Source organism: Panthera pardus, unplaced genomic scaffold, assembly GCF_024362965.1.
Source record: "Panthera pardus isolate Hobbes unplaced genomic scaffold, ASM2436296v1 HiC_scaffold_13, whole genome shotgun sequence".
NCBI lineage: Eukaryota > Metazoa > Chordata > Mammalia > Carnivora > Felidae > Panthera > Panthera pardus.
Window position 1 is genome coordinate 127,624,623 of NW_026526688.1, and position 22,511 is coordinate 127,647,133.

The window sequence follows — 22,511 nt, forward strand, 5'->3', positions numbered from 1 at the left end:
CCTAAATCCAATGGATTCTCTTCAGCCTTTATGCTACTGCTTTTCTGCTACAATGCTGGCCCCTCCTATTTCTTTAAACAAACTCTTCTTAGCTGCTATAATGATACAAATACTATAGTTACCATCCTTGTGAATGCATACATATCTAATTATTAAATTGGGATAAGTGTTTATGTAAAACAGGAAGTATTAGGGTTATAAGTCTTTAGGAAAGTTAATCATAACACTACATGAAATAGTTTACACAAAAGATATTGGAAGAAAGAAGAAATCGGATGCAAAATGATTACGCCTAAACGTGGTGGTAATTATTGGGAGTAGAGTGGAAGGAAAACACCTAAGGGTTTGGAAGGAATTAAGTAATACTTGCATGAAGAGCCACTAAATGTACAAAATAATAGAATGTACAAAACAGTAGACTTAAAGGTAAATGTATTACTAAATAGTTTTCATATAAATACATGAAATGCTCTGAATTTTAGGAATGAAAGCCAAATTAGTGTCAAATAATTAATTATATACTTCTAATAAGAATTATGTATGGAACAAAAGGATGCAGAAAAGTTTAAAGTAAAAGGATAGTAAAAATAAATGCCATCCAAATAGTAATGGAAAGAAAGTTGGTTTAGCTCTATTAATAGTAGACAAGATATTTTTTAGGGAAGAAAGCATTAATGCAAGTGCAAGTCTTCATAATATTAAAAAAAAACTTTTATATATTTATGTATTTATTAATGTTTATTTTTGAGAGAGAGAGAGAAAGACAGAGAGAGAGAAAATGAGCAGGAATGGGCAGAGAGAGAGGGAGACACAGATCTGAAGCAGGCTCTAGGCTCTGAGCTGTCAGCACAAAGCCTGACTCAGGCTTGAACTCACAAACTGTGTGATCATGACCTGAGCTGAAGTCGGACGCTTAAATGACTGATCCACCCAGGTGCCCCTATAATAATTTTTAAAATGCTAATTACCACACAAACTTCAAAAATGAAAATAAGTTCAGACCCTGAAGTGCTTCATATATTTAAAAAGATATTAGCAATTTTATGTTAATGTATAGAAAAAATAAAAGATCATAAAAATAAAACTTTTTGAGTTGACAAAAATTAGAAAACTTGACTTTTATTTTTTATTTACCATGGAAAGTAGAATCAGTCATTAAAAAAAAATCCCACAAAGAAAATTCTAGGCCCAGTTGGCTTCATTACGATGACCTATCATCTATGTAGTATTCTTCCAATACTACATAACTCATAGAGAATAGAAAAAGAGGAAACCCTCTCCACCACATTTTATGAGGGCAATATAACCTTAGTATCAAAATTCATGTGATATATGACATCAGCAAAAGAAAGGATAAAACACATGATCATTTCAATAGATGCAGAAATGGCATTTGACAAAGAACAACATCCATTTGTGATAAAACTCCCAATAAAGTAGGTTTAGAAGGAACATAACTCAACATAATGAAGGACATAAATGAAAAACCCACAGCTAATATCATCCTCAATAGGGAAAAACTGAGAGCTTTTCCTCTATGGTCAGGAACAAGACAGGGATGTTCACTCTCACCACTGTTATTTAGTAGTACTGGAAGTCTTAGCCACAGCAATAAGACAACAAAAAGAAATAAAAGGCATCCAAGTCACTGAGGAAGAAATTAACTTTCACTATTTGCAGAAAACAGTTTGCTGTTTCACTGTTTGCTAATACTCTGTATAGAAAACCCAAAAGATTGTACCAAAAAAACTGCTAGAACTGACAAAAGAATTCAGTAAATCTCAGTATACAAAAGTCAGTGTACAGAAATCTTAAATATAGAAATATGCATTTCTATATAATGCAGCAGAAAGAGAAATTAAGGAATCACTCCCATTAACAATTGTACCCAAAACAATAAGATACCTAGGAATAAACCGAACCAGGTGAAAGACCTGTAATATGAAAAGTATAAAACACTGATGAAAGAAATTAAAAATGACACAAAGAAATTGAAAAACATTCCATGCTCATGGATTGGAAGAATAAATAATGTAAAAATGTTTATACTACCCAGGGGCACCTGGGTGGCTCAGTGGGTTAAACGTGTGACTCTTGATTTTGGCTAAAGTCATGATTTCAAAGTTCACGAGATCAAACCCTTCATTGCAATTCTCTCTTTCCTCTTTCTCTGTCCCTCCCCCTGTTTACACACACACCCCTCAAAAATAAATAGATAAACATTTAAAAATTGTCTCTACTCCCCAAAACAATCTACATATATAATTCAATCCCTATCAAGATACCAATAGCATGTTTCACAGACCTGGAACAGATAATCCTAAAATTTGTATGGAACCACAAAAGACCCCAATAGTCAAAGAAACTTTGAAAAAGAAAAGCAAAGCTGGATGAATCACAATTTCAGACTCTGAATTAAATTATAAAGTTGTAGTGGTGAAAACAGTGTAGTATCAGCACTAAATAGACACATAGATCAATGAAACACTTAGAAACGAACCCACAACTATATGGCCAATTAATCTTTGACAAAGCGAGGAAGAATGATCATATCCAATGGGAAAAAGACAGTCTCTTCAACAAATGGTGTTGCAAAAACTGGACAGCAATATACAAAAGAATGAAACTAGATCACTTTCTTACACCATACACAAAAGTAAATTCAAAATGGATTGAAGACCTAAATGTGAGACTTGAAACCATAAAAATCTTAGAGGAAAAAATAGGCAGTAACTGATTTGATACTCACTGGAGCAACTTCTTTCTAGATATATCTTCTCAGGTAAAGGAAATGAAAGCAAAAATAAACTATTGGGACCTCATCAAAACAAAAATCTTCACAATGAAGGAAACAATCAAAAACACTAAAAGGCAACCTATGGAATGGAGGAAGATATGTGCAAATGATATTATCTGATAAAGAGTATCCAAAATATTTAAAGAACTTCAAAAACTCAACACCCAAAAAACAAATAATCCAATTAAAACATGGGGAGAAGACATGAGTAGACCTTTTTCCAAAGAAGACATATAAATGGCTAACAGACACATTAAAAGATGCTCAACATCATTCATCATCAGAGAAATACAAATCAAAACTACAATGAGACATCAGCTCACACCTGTCAGAATGGCTAAAATCAACAACACAAGAAACAACAGGTGATGGAGGGCATGTGGAGAAAAGGGAACCCTCTTGTACTATTGGTGGGAATGCAAACTGGTATAGTGATTCTGGAAAACAGTATGGAAATTCCTCAAGAAGTTAAAAATAGAACTACCCTATGATATAGCAATCACACTAATAAGTATTTACCCAAAGGATACAAAAATAATAATTCAAAGGGGCACATGCACTTCAATGTTTATAGCAGCATTATCTACAGTAGCCAAATTATTGAAAGAGCCCAAATGTCCACTGACTGATGAATGGATAAAGAAGAGGTGATATATATACATACTGGAATATTACTCAGCCATCAGAAAGAATGAAATCCTGCCATTTGCAGTGACGTGAATGGAGCTAGAGTGTATTATGCTAAGTGAAATAAATCAGAGAAAGACAAATACCATATGATTTCACTCATATGAGGAACGTAAGAAACAAAACAGATGAACATATGGGAAGGAAAAAAAAGAGAAAGGGAGGCAAACTATAAGAGATTCTTAAATACAGAGAACAAACTGATGGTTGTTGGGGGGGGGAGGTGGGTGGGGGGATGGGCTAGATGGGTGATGGGTACCAAGGAGGGAACTTGTTCTAATGAGCATTGGGTGTTATGTGTAAGTGATGACTCATTAAATTCTCCTGAAACAAAAATTACACTATACGTTAACTAACTAGAATTTAAATAAAAACTTGAAACAAACAGATAAAAAAAGAATTAACATACTCCAAATCAATGATAAATTAATCACACTACTGTTGAATGCAAGGGGTCATGAAAGAAATGAATTCCAAATTTATTTAAGGTGTACCTTTATAAGTGTTGGTAGTTAGGAGAGAAGGCTTTGGCAACTAAGAGTTGACTTCCAGCTGCCAGCGCAAAAGTAAAAGTCCCTAGTAGGGAGGGTGGATATTGATAGAGAATAATGGCACTGGTGTTGATGGGCAAGAGGATTTTCTTTTTCTTTTCTTGCTAGGTGCTGGGAAAAGAGTCAACTTTACCATCGCAGGGGCTACTTGCCCCAGGGTCTTCAGGGAAATACTCTTTTTTCAAGTTTTTATTTAAATTCCAGTTAGTTTACAGGGCAATATTAGTTTCAGGTGGAGAATTTAGTGATTCACCACTTACATAGGACACCCAGTGCTCATCACAACAAATGCCCTCCTTAATTTCCATCACTTATGTAACCCTTCCCCCACCTACCTCCAATCCAGGAACCCTCAGTTTGTTCTCTAGAGTTAAGAGACTGTGAAAATAAATGGAATTTAAGTAACCACTTAAATATATATATTTATAGCTCCTAGAATCAATTATAAAAACAAAAGACAACCCAAAAGAACAGGTACAAAGGACTTGAACAGGCAATTAATTCCAAAAGAAAGCTGAAGTGCCAAAAAGTATAAGAAAATATACAGAAGCTTTATATAATCACTGAAACAAAAATAGAAACCATGAAGATACATCATTATATAACAAACAACTTAATAAAAACTGAAGTCTAATGAAACCAAAATTTGGTGAGAAGACAGGGCCACGAGAAATCATTGCATTGCTGATGTTATGAAAATTAGTAAATCTCTATGAAAATGGGTTTGAGGTTATACAGTAAAATTCAAGATATGCTTTCATATATATGTGTATACATATATATATAGATAGATGTGTATATATAGATAGATGTGTATATATATATAGATGTGTGTATAGATATATAGATGTGTGTATAGATATATAGATATATACATATTTATGTAGGCTCTAAGCCAAGTTCGGAGCCCAATACAGAGCTTGAACTCAAAACCCTAAGATCAAGACCTGAGCTAAGATCAAGAGTTGGATGCTCAACAGACTGAGCCACCCATGTGCCCCAATATGCTTCCTTGTATTAAGAAATTCTACTCCAAACCCACAGAAATATATGCACAAGTTCTAGAGTATATATCCAAGATATATGTCTAAGAATATTTATAACAGCTTTGCTTGTAATAACCTAAAAATGGATAGACACCCACAGTTGATTGTGACACATTCACGTGGTAGAAAACAATACAGCAATATAGAAATAAACTACATGTAATGACAAAAATGAATAACACAAACAGAATGTTGAACATAAGAAGCAAGAAAAGAGAATATATGCAATATTGAGTCCATTCATAAACTGAAATATTGGCAAAATTCAATTATGTTATTTAAGGATGCACATAGTGATAAAACTATATTTAAAATGTAAAGAAATGAGTATCATAAAATTCAGACTGATGGTTATACTAGTGAGAAGAGGGGTCAGGGATGTATCAGGGAGAAGTCTGTGGGGGTGTTTAGGATGCTTGATATGTTATAGTTCTTGACCATAGTAGTGGTGTTTCCTTTAAAATAATTCAATAAACTCTCATTGTGTTTTACACAGTTTTTATGTCTCCTACATTTCACTAAGAAACAATAATTAAAAACACATTAGCGTAGTTTCTACTCCTCTCTAGCATAAGTTTACTGGCAAATTTTTACTGCGGATTAGAGTATAACTCCTTACTTTGTTTTGTCTATATTTCTGTGCAGCCTGCATGTCAGCACTGGAGAGAAACACCTACGGAAGAACCTCTTATTCTCAATTCAGCCACCTTTATACAGTTAGAAATTTACAGTTGTGAGCTCTGGAAGTGCATTCAATCATCTTAGATTTTTTTCCTACCAAAAATATATAAAAAATGGCAAATCCCAACTATAGACAAGTAATTTCTACAGGGCCTTTTATATTTGTCCTTGAGAAAGCTATTGTACCAGTAGTTCATAAAACATCCCTTATTATCACTCACCTTCTTACATGTGGTCTGTGGTATAGAACAAGAGCGAATTTCCTACAAATCATTTTCTACTTATTACATGACAAGGATAGAATTTGAATTCCTGTAATGTCACTTTTTAGAGTAGACTTTCCTCTTACTATATGAAATTTATCAAAGCTCTCATTCTGATTTTGTTCATGTTACAAGTTAAAAACCAAGAAGATATGCATTCTATAAATATTAAATCCACTATTTTATAAAAATTATTATAATGAATAGAAGATGATGCTAGTTCCCTAGGAAACCATTAGATTACTTTTTTTCCTTTAATCATTCTAGGCCATAAGTGGAATGTATTGCTTAATACTTCTGATAAGTATTTAAGGTCATTTAAATGTGTAATTCTCCCCTTCCCCTTCTCTTTCAAACTACAATATGAACTTTAATACCTCCTGTAACCATATTGCATGGAGTAAAATCAAACAAAATTATAGCTGCTTTAGGAAAAAAAAAAAAAAACATTTATCAATGTGTCTAGTCTTACTTTGCGAACACCTCGGCCAAGCTCTTCTCCATAGTTTGTTCCAAGAATTTCAAAGTGGACATTGGGATTTCCTCCATTATCTCCAAATTCTAGCTCTCCAGTCAACCCACTGACTCCACCCTAAAGGAGAGAAAAGATACTGATGTAAAATTTCAGAAGAAGTAAAATAATAACAACAACAACAATACTAATAATGAGGAAGAGGGGTGGAAAAGAAGGAGAAAAAGTAGCTGTAGGAACACTATTTCTATCTATAAAATCAATATCTCAAGCACGCAATTATTAACAGGCTTTTTAAAAATAGGTGCACATAATAAATAGGAGAGCAACTGAAAGGTAACCTCAGGAATAACTTAATCCAATCTCATCCACGTTATAAACAAGGGAATTTAGATCTGAAGAGTGAAATGACTACTCAAAATGACACCATGTTAGAACTGAGACTAAATTCTGGGGTTGGATTTTTGCCACCATATCTTATGAAATGCACAGATTCATTAGTCAGAAAACAAGATGCTTCTGGAGAGCATAAAATCTACTCTGGAGATAAGTTTTGACAATATTCTTTCTCTAGCACAATTCTATTCTAATTTGATCTAAAATTGTATCTGGGAATCTTAAAAGCCATGGTTTCTAACTGATTGGAGACATTTTTTTTCTTCTTTAAATATCTTTTCCAAATTAAAAAAAAATTAAAAAGCTAAATTAGGCTTGAAATCTGTTTTTGCTCTTAAATAGTAATGCTGGCTGTTGAGATTCATTGGGAATTTCCAAACTTCATCTTTCATTCCACGTGACAGATGTTCATTTCCCCAACAGATGGCAATGTAGGTCATACTTCTCTCATTCTTGTTTACCACTCTTCTCAGTTTAGTTTATATGCCTTCACATTATTTAGAACTTTACAAATGAAAATCATATTCCAAATCACTCCTATACTAAAGCATTTTAACTTAGAATTTTAGCCTGATAATCACATTTATTTGGAAAAATTATCTGTTTGAAAATTGCTTCAATTATCACCTCTCTGATGCTGATACTTAAGTATATCTCATTTGCCATATCCTCTAACTCAACTTCCAGTCTTTTTTGGCAGGTTTTATGCTATTTGCTACAACTTCTATTTCATCTGTGTCTTGTAGGCCCTCATATGACACTACATTCAAAACAGATATTCAATAAACCTTTGTTTACTCATTAATTTCAGTATTTACTTCATTTTTGCCACAGCGATAATCAACAAAACTGATTCTCCACTATTAGTTTTTAATTTTTTTAAAAATGTTTTTATTTTATTTTTGAGAGAAGGAGAGAGACAGGGTGCAAGCAGGGGAGGGGCAGAGAGAAAAGAAGACACAGAATCCGAATAGGCTCCAGGCTCTGAGCTGTCAGCATAGATAGAGCCCGACATGAGGCTTGAACCCAGGAACTGCAAGATCATGACGTGAGCCGAAGTCAGATGCTTAACTGTTGGAGCCAGCCAGGCACCCCACTACTAGTATTTTTTAATAGGCCAGCTTCTCTTTTATTATCTAGTTTTATTAATAAAAATATGTTGGATTTGATATGTCTATGCTCTTCTCATATATGATTATGTTAATACCATGGATTTGGGAGTCGGGCTTCCTAAATTTGATAAATGGTGGCAGAATCTACTTGTTGGTGAACCTCACTAAGTCATTTAATTTCTCTATGCCCCAGTTTCTACATCTGTTAAATGGTAAAATAATAGTGCCTACCCTAGAAGATTATTATGTGTTTTATAAAACCATACCCATAAAGAATATAGAGAAGTGCTTGAAAAGTGGTGAGAATTTAATTGCTATCATCATCATCATCATCATCACCATCACGATTTCTACATGATTATTTCATTCTTTAATTTTAAAGACTTTCCAGTTCTTCCAGAAATTGTAGGCATACTCCTGATCTTTTTCAGCTAGTTTGCAACCCTAAGGTTTCAAAATTTCATTATATGCTTAAATCGTAACATGTTTTTGGGAATGGTTTTTGCAAATTTTGACTCAATTACATTTCACTGATTAGTAATTGGGGGAAAAAAGTGTTAAAGCAACTGGTCTAAAATCCCATTCACTTCTTCTACTGTTACATGTGTTGAGGAGGTGAGTGGTGCAGGCCAGGGGGGAAAAAAAAAAGAAAGGAGGTTGCCTTTGTCAACTGGACCTCCAGGTAGAGACTAGTAATATTTAGTAGGAAAAAGAGTCTGTATCTATAAAAGTCCTTAGCAGGATGTCCTGTGTAGTAAATAAACTCAGGATCTGTAGAATAATTGCTTATGGCTGCCAGGAAAATGTCTTAAAGCTTTACACTTTCTAGAGTAAAAGTGGAGATATTTCATAATGTAAATTATGTGGGGTAAACCAATAAAACTTTCCTTAAAGACAGAGTGTGCGTGTCCAATGTAGGAAGAAAGGATTTGGAGAGCCATGTAGAACACCCCACAATCTCTCTCCTCTGTGTCTCCTGACTGCCTGTATCTTTGATATGCGTAAATTAGTCCATTATTGCAAGCCAGGTTGATGCTTTTTACTTTATTTACTAAGTAATAACATCTCAACTAACCAAATTACCACTTAAGAATTTAAAGACTGGGGTAAGTACAGTGGATCTTATTATCAGTAATATCTCTAAATGGCAAATACTGTAGGAGTTTGACAAATATAACATATTTTTACACATAAGTTCAAACTGTTGGTTTTCAAAAATCTTATTAGAGATTTTCTTGTCTTCTTTCACACATCTACCCCAATAATATCTCCTAATTAGACAAGAGTTTAAATTTCTGTCTTAGTACTTATTTCTAGGGAAAAGAACAAAAATATTATAACTCAGTATGATTGCTACATTGCAAAAATGCTATACTCCTGACATTTTTAGACTTTTGAGCACTAAACAGTCTAGCACTATATTACTATTACTCCCAATCAATACTCACGTGGTCACTCTAGGCCAGTGTTTTTATCCCTAGTTTGTATCTGGTCCTGAGCAAGTTAGTCTACTTACATTGTATACATGGTACAAAACACACACACACACACACACACACACACACACACAAACACACAAATCAAGGGACCTGCATTTAGTTAACTGTGGCCTCCACTTACCTTGTTCACCTTTTGACTCTGTAATTTATCTTCCTTATGTTCCATTCTTAATGAGATGTTAGCATGTGTAATCAGTAAAACCTTTCCTCATGAAGACATAAGGGATGCTTGAGAGGTTGGTATTTCAAGAAAATAAACCCTTTAATTGAAGCCCCTTGTTATCCGGCCCAAACTTAACCTCTCTGATTTTTTATTGCTTAAGTCTATTCCCATGTTTTTGAGCTTTTTATTTTTATTTCTTCATCTATCCTCAGATCAACTTTGAAAACTGAGCCTTGATAAAAATATGTGCTGGCCAGGTGGTAATGAGCAGTCATTATCTTTGTACATGCACAGTTGCATTTTTTATCTCTTTGGTGACACAGCAGATTCTAAACAGAAGAAACTCGTGGGACACTGATAGTATGAACAACACATACAAGTAATTTCTACATGTCCTTTAACTGGACAGTAAAAATTGCTGCCAGTGTAAACCTTTTTTAAAATATCAAGTGAAACTGGTCTGGATTTCATCCTACCCAATCTTTATAGAAATACCAGTGGGTATCAAATATAGAAAGGAGAAAGGAAGAAAAATAAAATAAGGAGAATCAAAAGTTGGGAATAATTTACCACTGGATCATCGGTTGCTCAAAAGGCAATAGTTTGTTGTTCTCCTATAGAGAGGGTATGCTGGGGAAAAAAAGAAGAAGAAAAAAATATTTGCTAAGAATTTATGTGTCTCTATTACGAAGCTGAAAGAATTTTCCCTATGCTTGAACTGCACGGTAACTTAGAGATACTTTTGGAGGATCATCTGGAACATCAAATATTTATGATACTCATCTAATTTCCTGATACATATTTCTAGATTCCTTAGAATGTGCAGACATGTTTGGTAAACAAGAACACCCTGTAAATAAACAGGAGTCCAAAAAGGCAGAGGACACACTGAAAGATGCCAGACACAGTGCTGTGCCCTGGTGCCCTCATGTCTCATAAGTTAATTTCAGAGAGAAAAATCCCTGACAGAAGGAAAATACTACATTTTTTACCCAGAAAAGAAACATAATGGTAGATAAATACTACAATATAAGATGAAGAAGACCACAAAAAAATTAAAACGAAAAATAAAAACTTCACTGGTGTGAAATGTTTAGGAAAATTTGAAGTTGCCATATAACATTTCTACGTGTATATATGTGCGTATATGTGTACATATGTGTATTTACATATGTATACATTCAAATATTCATTCATAGTAGATACTTGGAGCAAACTGAGAGTAAACAGGATATTACTAGTAATCTGATCATGCTATCTTATCTTACAGGAAAAGAAACTGAGGTCCAGACCAGTTATTTGAGGAGCCTGAGCTGAATCCTCTACCCTGTGCTTCATACCTTTTCCTCTAGACTATATAAACTGTGTGTCCAATATAATGTATGTATATCCCAGTGGACTTATATAAACTGTGTGTCCAATATAACGTATGTATATCATAGTGGACTGCTCAAAAAATCCACTATATTTTATACACTTCAAATGCCCTAAAGTCAGAGAATATATTGACACGTCCACAAGAAGCCCTATTTTAAGGGCACACACTGCATTTTAAAAGTTCTGGTAGCAAAAAAAAAGTTTATTTGCACACGTTTTATAAAAAGGCTATATTATATTCCAAGTCAATACTGTTGCTGGTAAGTCAGATTATGATTTCCTAAATTATCTCTCTCTTCTCCAGGTTCGTAAATTCTATATGGCACACAAAAAACAAAGTAATATGTTTCCATTCCTCTAAGTTTACAAATTAAATAACAACAATAACAACAAAATCTTCAACTTATTAGAGTTATTTTTCTCCAAGCCAGATGCCTAGAATCTTCTTTTGTCCCCTCACATTTATGTTAAATCACCAAATCTTATTTCAATCACCTAAATCTCTCTCAAAGACATCTATTTCTATCCATCCCCATGACCATCGCCCTTAGTTTCCTTCGAGTTGGAGCACCAGCCTCTTTACTGGAGTTTTCTCATCCAGTCTGTATTGGTCCAGTGGCAGCTGCCTCGTGGATTCTCCACTTGGCAGCCACTGAGTGATATGATTTCGTCACTCCTGCTCCCATTTAATATACCTCAGTAGCTTAACCTTACCCCTTGAATAAAGTTTAGGAAATTTAACGTGGTTTTCCCTTCATGATCTTTCCCTGTCTACCCTATTTTAGCTAATAAGGAACCGTGTCCCTACTCTACATTTATTCTAGCTACCCCAGTCTTATTCCAGGTGCTTAAATGTGCAAAGCACTCTTTCCTCCAATCCTGAGACAACTCTGTTGCCCTTGCATGAAACATTCTTCCTCCCCATTCCTGGAATACTCTCCTTTTCTTTTCTTGGCTAATAACTACTCATGTAACATGTTTCCACTTATCTGTCATTCTTATACCTAAGTAGGTCCTCCAGTCACATATTTCCAGAACAGTTGGTGTTTCCCCTTTTGTAGAATTGATCACACTTGTACTATTTTTAATACTTCTATTTTCCTTCCTTATTTTGTGATCTCACGGTACAGCATATGGTAGTGCTCAGTAAATATTTGTTGAATGAATACATTACCATATAAGAATTAGAATAAATTCAATATTTTTTCCATTTCAAAGAATACTTTTTTAAAAATGTTTATTTATTTTAAGACAAATGAGAGACAGACAGAGAGAGAGAGAAGAGAGAGAGAGAGAGAGGAGGGGCAGAGAGATAGGAGAGAGAGAATCCCAAGTTGGCTCCATGCTGTCAATGTGGAGCCTGATGCAGGGCACAATCTCACCAACAATGAGTCGTGAGCAAAGCCGAAATCAAGAGTTGGCCGCTTTACTGCCTGAGTCACTCAGGTGCTTCAAGAATACTTTAGATATCAACATGCATCAAGATCTCTTTTAGGGACACTTTTAGTGTGGAGCCTGCTTGGGATTCTCCTTCCCTCTCACGCTGCCCCTCCCTTGCTCACACATGTGCACTGTCTTTCTCAAAATCAATACATAAACTTTAAAAAAAAAAGATCTCTTTTAGATAGATTTGGTACCAATACAAGAAAATATATTGGTACTAAATGATTTTAGATACTGACACAAGGGTTGATATGTTCTATTTTCTCATACTTCGTATTTAAAAAAACCACTATTAGGGCGCCTGGGTGGCTTAGCTGGTTAAGCATCCGACTTCAGCCCAGCTCATGATCCCACAGCTTATGGATTCGAGCCCTGCGTCAGGCTCTGTGCTGACAGCTCAGAACCTGGAACCTGCTTTGGATTCTGTGTCTCCCTCTCTCTCTGCCCCTTCCCCACTCGCGCTCTGTGTCTCTCAAAAATGAGTAAATGTTAAAAACAAAATTTTAAAAAATCACCATAAAGGATTTAGCAGAAATTGATCAATTATGCCAATGCAGAAGTATTTGATTTAAGGATCTATCAAATCTTGGTTGTCTTACTCATGTAGAACACACAGAAAATGTCAGTGCTTTTATATGTAATCACATATTTTGAGTGTAATATTTTTCTTAGTTTTTTTTAATTAAAGAAATTTGAATTTTTGAAAAATTTTTTTAATATATAAGCCTTTTCTTTCTAAAACTCAGGTCTCATCTTTGTCATATCCATGTTCAAAAATTCTTTAGGGTCTTTTACTCATCTACAAAATAAATTCCTTTCCTCAATATCTTTTCAGTCTAGACTAGTCTCTCTATGCATTTTATCCACTCTGGTAAGTTAGTCAATTGTTGTCACTGTCCACATGATTTATTCAAATAGATATGTCAGCTAGAGTGCTCCTACCACCTGACATGTCCTCTTCTCCATAGCTTTACGTATCTTACACCTGTTAATTTTCAAGTTCCCGTTAATATGCTACCAGTTTCATGAAAATTTTCTCATCTGTTTTCTGTGTTTTGGGTCGGGTTCCCAGGGAAATAGCTCTGAAATGATTTGCTTGTCTGCAGGAGGTTATCAGAAGTGCTCCTAGGAAAAGCACTTGCAAAGGAGTACAAGAATAAGGGCCACAAAGGGAGAGGTGACACAGTGATGGAAATACAGCACCAGCTGAGGTGATGCCATGGCCAGTCTGTAGTAAAATAACTCTTCGGAGTTATTCCACTTGGAGGCATGGAACTCAGACCATTGTGCAATGACCAGTCACTGGATGCATGCAATTCCAGGAAGGGAGTGGAACAGCTCCCTGCTGCCCAGAGCAGTTCCTGCACAGAGGCTAGGTGTCAGCCTTCCCAGGAAGGAGCACCTCAGCTGAGAAATGGGGGTCTGCACAGTACACTCTAAGATTCCACGGTGTCCTATTTTTGCCATGCTTGGGGCCTTTTGTTGTCTCTCACCTTAGAGTACAGCTGTTTTCATAATAATGCCAATATTCACTACTAGGCTCTAAATTCTTTTTTGGATAATCACATGAAAGAGTTTGAATAATACATTCCACACTACAGACATTTGATAAATGTCTGTTAAAGGAGTGATAAATACATGAATGAACAGACTGTACTCTTGGAAGCTGAATCAACATTAAAAATAAGAAAAAATAGAAAATCATCGCCGTTTAATTTTAGAACAAGTCTGTAAATAAAAATACTCTGCCCACATTGCCTGGTGTAATATTATTCCAGAGTCTAAGGAAGGTGGTATATTTGTATGGATTAAACTGGTTTCTAAATGTCCCTGGTTTTCAAACTGTGTTTCTAAGAACCAGTTGTGGTGGGAGTCCACCTGGGGAGGTCCTCCCCACTCTCTTCCAGAGCTGCTCAGCTTTTGTTTTACTTATTATTTAGTTTAAAATGTTTGAAAGTTTTCTCTAGGATATATAACATCAACAAGTCTAAATTATACAACATGAAGAGTCCTTACCAAAATATATATTCCAATTAAATGTAGCTTCTCATAATAAAGAATGCATATGTGTGCTAACAAACGTTTTGTCACAAGAGCTTTTAAAAATGCAGTCACTCATCAATTCAGCTCCAAATTCAAGGCATTTGAAAAAGCCACATTGACAGACACTAAGATATTGTTAACATAATATTTGCACATGGTACTTACACCTTTGATTTCTTGGGGTGTGTGTTTTCTTTAGCCAAATGAATCTGACAGTAGTGAATAAAAGCTACCATTATGAACAAGAAAAAGGGTCAATTGTATGGTATACAGAACACAAGGCTGGAAGCCAAACAACTTGGTACTGAAACTAATTAGCTTTGTAAACAACCCTTAATAAGTCATTTAATTTTTCTGAGGTTCAGTTTTCTCCATCTTAAAATTGGGGAAGAGTTAACTTTATTTGACCTTGCTACTCTAAAATTGTAAGGGTTACTAATGAATTCTAAAAATTAAAAAAAAAAGTAAAACAAAACGTATTGGAAAGGTACACTCTTTATCTAATTAAAAAATATCCTTTCAGGGGTTCCTGGGTGGCTCAGAGCATCCGACTCTTGGTTTCGGATCAGGTCATAATCTCATGTTTTTTGAGTTTGACCCCCCGTGTTGACCTCTGCGTTGGCAGCACAGAGCCTGCTTAGGATTCTCTCTCTCTCTCTTTCTTTCTATTTTTCTCTCTCTCTCTCTCTCTGACCCTCCCCCACTCAACACTGTCTCTGTCTCTCTCAAAATTAATAAAAAACTTAAAAAAAGAATTAAAGATATCTTTTCAAATACTACCTTTGATATATTTAATAGCAAAATACTTGTGGCATATTTATAAAACTAAGATTCTATTTACTATCAAAATTATGGAAGTTTAGAAGTGGAAGCTAAAGCAGTTAGCCAAGAAAAGTTTTATTTTATTATTTTTTAAATTATCTCTATAACTTACTTAGAAAAAAAAGTTTTTCATATTACAATAAAGTGGCAGACATTAACCTAGAACTCGATCATTTCCAATCATTAATTCCATAAGAACTAGCTTCTAGAAGGAATTATGTTTGACTGCTATAACAGGGAAAAAGGCTCTGGTTTAAACTCTTATCTCATATTACAATAATCCCTAGCATATGGATGCTTGCTATTAGAGAGTTTAGCAGAAAACCGAAACCAAAACCAAAAACACCAAACCAACCAACCAACCAACCGACCAACAAACAAAAAACACCCAGACTGCCATCTTCAAAAACACTGACATCCTGCTATCTGTATATATGTACAGATTAAAAGCCCTGGTGCTAAAAATGTCATGGCAAGAAAATAATTTCTACTGTGTATGTTGCAAGTTGGCACCATGTTTTTACTCAAAATGTGTGTGTGTGGGGTAATGAAAACATACACTTTATGAAAACACACTTTACTAAGAAAACGGAACCCAAGTTAAAACATTTTTATGGAGCCAGATAATGATCTTAATCTATTTCTGCTGATGGCTGCAGCGGCAGCTGATTGGCCTATATGCCAAACATATATGGATGCAAATGCAATGCCCAAGTGCAGACAAGCAGAACACACAGCACTATTCACAAAAGATTCAGGGCAAGCAAACAGCTTTTCTAGTCACTGTCAAGACGTCATCATCAGACAAAGCACGAAGTGCTTCGTCAAACATATCTTTGGTAATTGCTATGTCAGAGTGTCCTTGAATATCTTCAAAAAGTTGTGAGTATTTTAGAGCTGATGTTCTTACATAAAATAAGTTTTTTCAGTGCTTCAGCTAACTCTTCTTTCCATTTCGGAGAGGTGGCACTCATTTCTGTGGTAAGAAGAGATGTCCACAGTGCCAACCCAGGGTTTCTGCTAAGTGAACTCATGAGTCCAGCTATCAAAAGTATACAGAAACCATTCCTCAGCTACTACCAATCTTCTGCATTCTCCTCAAATCTATATAAGCCTGGATGAGAGCCTGACTGGATTCCTGGCTCAGCCAAGACACGACGGTTCTGTGAGCATAAGCAATGTAATTCTTCAGTGCCGCCATGTTTGTGAACCTCTTCTCCACTTGCTCCTTGCTCTGGTAGTACAGAGCCACACGGTGGTGAATCAGATCCTTGTCATAGGCTTCATCCTGCGGGTCCAGGATGAGGAAGATCAAATCAAACCTTGATAATAATACATGAGGTAGCTGTATATTACCAATGGTTGTGTTTTTTAGAATTCCACTGAGACTCCATAGAATTTGCTGCTGCCAGGATAAGGGTGCATGCATCGAGCTGATCAATAATCCCAGCCTTTGCAATAGAGTCAGTCATCCCATGACTTTGTGCGATGCTGATCTTGTATTTTCATTTATCTTCACAAACATCAATACAGCAGATGCTACTGTCACTCAGGACAAAGGTACCAGTCTTCAGGCCCACTTGCCTTATCTCAAGGTCATTCCAGTATATATATATATATATATACACACATGCAGAAGCTGGAACTTACTGGTCTTTGGGTCACCACACATCAGGATGTTGTTCTCAGCACAAAGTCTGACCCTTCCCATGTGACTAAAATCTTTCCTTTTTCCAAGGAAAAGCTGAAGCAAGATTCCCCCCTTTTAAATCATCATGTTCTTACAAGCTTGGAGCTGAGGCTGAATCAAGGATCTCATAAATGCCTTCTTTTTTTGTAAAGTTCTTTGTGCAATTCCACATGCTTCTCTGAAAAAGTTTCTGTTCTATATCTTCATCTACTTCTTTATGCAAATGTTCTGCATCAATTTTCTGATAATAAATGTCATCAATGTGGATTTTGTGAACAGACTTCACATTACTCACTCTTGAATGGACTCAGTAAGTAACATTACAGATAGACGTCTGTAATGTTTATTTTGTCCCCAGGTTGAACCTTGCCAACAAGATCATTGTGAGCAAAAAGGATGGCAGTGTGAGGCATTTGCCTTGCAGGCATATTTTCAGGAGACTCTTGAAGTTTGATCATCTGCTTTCCTGAGAACACAGAGTGGTTATGGGTGAGCACTCACCCACATGGGGCTCAGTGATTAAGCCATGGTCCATCTCCACCAAGGCAGTGGAGGGGGTGGTGCACACCTGGCATTGCAAGAAGGACTTCTGCATCTGGAAGCAGCTGGGACATCCTAATCAACATGCCACTCATGGTGATAGACTGGTTAATGCCTTCAAGTTCAGGTTTCTCATGTAATTAGTCTTCCACACATTAAATCTGATGTTCTAAGATTGAGTCAGGTAACTGTCAAAGAAGATCTCATTGATAGCCATGCTAAAGTTGAGTGGCAGATGGGCTGTCTGTATAGATTTTTGCAAATGATTTCATTTGTTCACAGTTTACACTTTAAGATGACTACTCAGATGATTATTTTGAGCATCTTTTCATGTGTCTTTTAGCCATTTGGATGTCTTCTTTGGAAAAAATGTTTATTCATGTCTTCTGCCCATTTCTTCACTGGATTATTTGTTTTTCAGGTGTTGAGTTTGGTAAGTTCTTTATAGATTTTGTATACTAGCCCTCTATCTGACATGTGATTTGCAAGTATCTTCTCCCATTCCATCGGTTGCCTTTTAGTTTTGTTGGTTGTTTCCTTTGCTGTGCAGAAGCTTTTATCTTGATGAACTCCCAATAGTTCATTTTTACTTTTATTTCCCTTGTCCGTGGAGATGTGTCAAGTTAGAAGTGGCTGCAGCCCAGGTCAATGAGGTTGTTGCCTGTTTTCTCTTCTAGGGTTTTGATGGTTTCCTGTCTCACATTTAGGTCTTTCATCCATTTGAATTTATTTTTGTGTATGGTGTTAAGAAAGTGGTCCAGTTTCATTCCTCTGCATGTTGCCATCCAGTTCTCCCAGCCCCATTTGCTACAGAGACTGTCTTTTTTCCACTGGATACTCTTTCCTGCTTTGTCAAAGATTAGTTGACCATACATTTGTGGGTCCAAATCTGGGTTCTCAATTATATTCTATTGGTCTATGTGTCTGTTTTTGTGCTAATACCATGCTGTCTTGATGATTACAGCTTTGTAGTAGAGGCTAAAGTCTGGGATTGTGGTGTCTCCAGCTTTGGTTTTCTTTTTTTTTTTTTTTTTTAATGAAAAAATCTATTTAGCAAATAGTAATTAGTACATTGGGTTCTTTTTTTTTATTATTTAATATATGAAATTTACTGTCAAATTGGTTTCCATACAACACCCAGTGGTCATCCCAAAAGGTGCCCTCCTCAATACCCATCACCCACTCTCCCCTCCCTCCCACCCCCCATCAACCCTCAGTTTGTTCTCAGTTTTTAACAGTCTCTTATGCTTTGGCTCTCTCCCACTCTAACCTCTTTTTTTTTTTTTTCCTTCCCTTCCCCCATGGGTTTCTGTTATGTTTCTCAGGATCCATATAAGAGTGAAACCATATGGTATCTGTCTTTCTCTGTATGGCTTATTTCACTTAGCATCACACTCTCCAGTTCCATCCACGTTGCTACAAAAGGCCATATTTCATTTTTTCTCATTGCCACGTAGTATTCCATTGTGTATATAAACCACAATTTCTTTATCCATTCATCAGTTGATGGACATTTAGGCTCTTTCCATAATTTGGCTATTGTTGAGAGTGCTGCTTGGTTTTCTTTTTCAACATTACTTTGGTTATTAAGGGTATTCTGTGGTTCCATACAAATTTTAGGATTGCTTGTTCTAGCTCTGAGAAGAATCCACATTGTGATACCACCACACATGGGTCAAAGTGGCTAAAATTAACAATTCAGTAAACAAGAGATGTTGGTGAGGATGTGGAGAAAGGGGAACCCTCTTGCATTTTTGGTGGAAATGCAGACTGGTGCAGCCACTTTGGAAAATAGTGTGGAGGTTCCTCAAAAAATTAAAAATATAATTACCCTACAACCCAGCAACAGCACTGCTAGGAATGTATCAAAAAGATACAGGAATGTTGATTCATAGGGGTGCATGTATCCCAAGTTTACAGCAGTGCTATCAACAATAGCCAAGTTATGGAAAGAGCCCAAATGTCCATCAGCTGATGAATAGATAAAGAAGATGTGTTTCATATATGTGTGTGTGTGTGTGTGTGTGTGTGTATAATGCATATATATGTTAATATATATATATATAAAATATATATACACATATATACACACACAAAGGAATACTATTCAGCAATAGAAAAGAATGAAATCCTGCCATTTTCAACAATGTGGATGGAACTTGAGGGTATTATGCTAAATGAAATAAGTCAGTCAGAGAAAGACAGACACCATGTTTTCACTCATGTGTGGAATTTGAGGAACTTAACAGAAGACCATGGGGGAGGGTAAAGAAAAAAATAGAAACAAAGAGGGAGGCAAACCATAAGAGGTTCTTAATAACAGAGAACAAACTGGGGGTTGGTGGGGGTGGGGGCAGGGAAAGGGGGTGATGGACATTGAGGAGGGCACTTGTTGGGATGAGCACTGGGTGTTGTATATACGTGATGAATCACAGAAATCTATTTCTAAAGCTAAGAACACACTGTATACACTGTATGTGAGCTAACTTGACAATATATCAGATATATAAAAATAACATGACTCCCCAGTTATATCAATATCCTTATCACTGCATGCACAAAGGCCCAGCAATGTCTATGGCAACATTTTCTTCTTTATCAAGACAGTCAATAAGATGTTGAAGAAATCCCCTTAAATTTTCTTTGCACATTGCCATATTTATGTATGTTGCTCAAATCACAAGTTTTGGCCTAGAGACTGCTCACCGGCCACTGTATCTCTGTTGCTGGCTCATCCTGAAAATTCACCTACAAACACTTTCATGTAGATCCCCACATCAGGTCTCTGCCTCCGATGTGCCACTAACATCACAGCTTAAGGTTCCCTCTTCCCAAGAGCTGGAAGTGCCACATGTGAGTGGTGAATTAGCATTAAAACTAAGATGAAGAATTGAAGAATGCATCAAATGAGAGCTGGAAAATACTGTGTCCTGCATGTCAGGGTTCTGCAGGTCAGCTCTAGGCCAGTTTGGTATCAGTTGCATCTCTTCTGTAGAGGTTGAATCCTCACCTCTACGTCTCAGAGAAAGATATGACCTGATATCGTCACCTCAAGCAGGGAAAAGTGGCCACCTCTGAAGGACACAGAGCTCTATGGTGTACCTGACAGCCCCCAAGAAAAGTTTTTTAAAAGTTCAAAAAATACATAAAATATTAGAATTAGGTGACAACATTAATTTTACTTGAGGATGGTATCAATGTCCACTTGAAAAGACAAGAGAATAAACTACAAAGAAAGAGGTGAGAATCAGGACTCAAGTTTCAAGAGTTGATCAGCTTAATCACCAAATATATCAGACATCAACCACTACCTTACATACCTACAATATGTAGTTGGAAAACATAATGGAAATAGATTATATTCATGATAGTGTCACACGTGCAGATATACATAATCAAAACTTCATAAAATTTTAGGAGAAATATAATGAAAATATGTATGAAGGACACTGTAAGTCTTTACTGAGGGCTATAAAAGATGACTATATAGATAGATACCATGTCCATGGATAGGTAGACCCAATATTTTACAAAAATATCATTTTCTCAAAAATAATCTAAAAATTCATATAAATAGCATGGCTTCAAGGTCACTGATAATACCTTGGAGAAATAAACATTTGAGAATTAGCCTCTTTTTTTTTTTTAAAGAAGAGAAATGTGGAAGTATCTGTTCTATAAATTCATAAAATAAACTGTAAACCTTCAATTTATGGAAACCGCTATCTGCCCCTGTATAAATGTTCTGGACATTTACAGTACTTATGTCAGCTGCATTGCTTTTTTATCTCTTTTGTCTCACCCCGTTAAAAAGAATAGAAATTAATTAAGGGACAGACCCTCATTCTTTCACTTCGTTGTCTCCATGCAGTAGCACAGAGGCTTTGTAAAGTATATACGGCATGCCTTTCATAGAGACACGCAGGGGTTATTTGAATGTAATTAAAAATTTTATTACTAGAATATTCCCACTGTAATAAGGAGCCTGACCTCATTTGTGATGTTTGGCTGCTGATTTCTTTCTAAGCTTTGGTCTCCCTTTCCCCTGTGGCTCCACATTTGGACAGGCTGATCAACAAAGCTCATCCCGCAACTTTTTGTCTGATACCAGTTGGAAATTTAAGCCTTGAAAATCTCTAGCCCAAGTAAATGGGAACTTTCCCCAGTCCTACTTCCTAGTCACTACCTGGGCCCAGCCCACTCCTGCTGCTTGGTCAAGCCAGCCTGGACATTCCTGAGCCCACTCTGCTCTCCTGGGAGTTCCTGTATGAGTAGTAATCTTTCTCTCAAAATTTTTTGGTATGCGGAGTATTATCAGCCTTGGCATATGAATGGGATGACCAGAACACTCATATGAGGCAAAGTTATGACTGGAAAAAAAAACCCTCCATTTTTTTTAAGTCAATTTGAAATGTGGAACAAAAAATAATGAAACTGAGCATGTGACTCTTGCTTTTGGGGTTGTAAATTTAAGTCCCACGTTGGGCATAGAGTTTACTTAAAAAATAATGTAACTGAATATCTGCAATGACATATATCATTCAAACTTAGTCTTTAAATACACTGAATGGATATATTTCTTTAAAAAGCATCATTAGGCTGAAAGCTCACCAGGACAAATATATAAATATCCCCCCCCAAATAAATGTCATAATTATCATATTATTGTTTTGATTATACATTTTCCAGCAGCAACATTTTATATATTGAACTATTCCATAAGAACTACCTACATATTATGGTATCTTTATTTCCTTCCCGCTAATACTTTCACTAAGTAAGTATCTCCTAAGCAACCTCCCAAACTATTATTCTGTCTTTGTGAGAAGGGTTCAGAAGAATGAATATATTCAAGTTCCTGCATCCTAGCCAAAGCCTGAACTAATAAATTGGCAGGATCAGAATCATGTTCAACAACTTCCCTTGGAT

General features: G+C 35.9%; 1 protein-coding gene across 2 annotated transcripts in view; it reads right to left on the reverse strand.

Annotated features, from left to right (window-relative positions):
- The window catches only part of GRID2 (glutamate ionotropic receptor delta type subunit 2), a 1,432,440-nt gene that overhangs the window by 523,945 nt on the left and 885,984 nt on the right, over positions 1 to 22,511 (reverse strand). For both annotated transcript variants that reach the window (XM_053901394.1, XM_019464250.2), the window contains exon 8: positions 6,498 to 6,617. In XM_053901394.1, the coding sequence (XP_053757369.1) occupies positions 6,498 to 6,617 (120 nt within the window). The remainder of the gene's footprint in view (positions 1 to 6,497; positions 6,618 to 22,511) is intronic.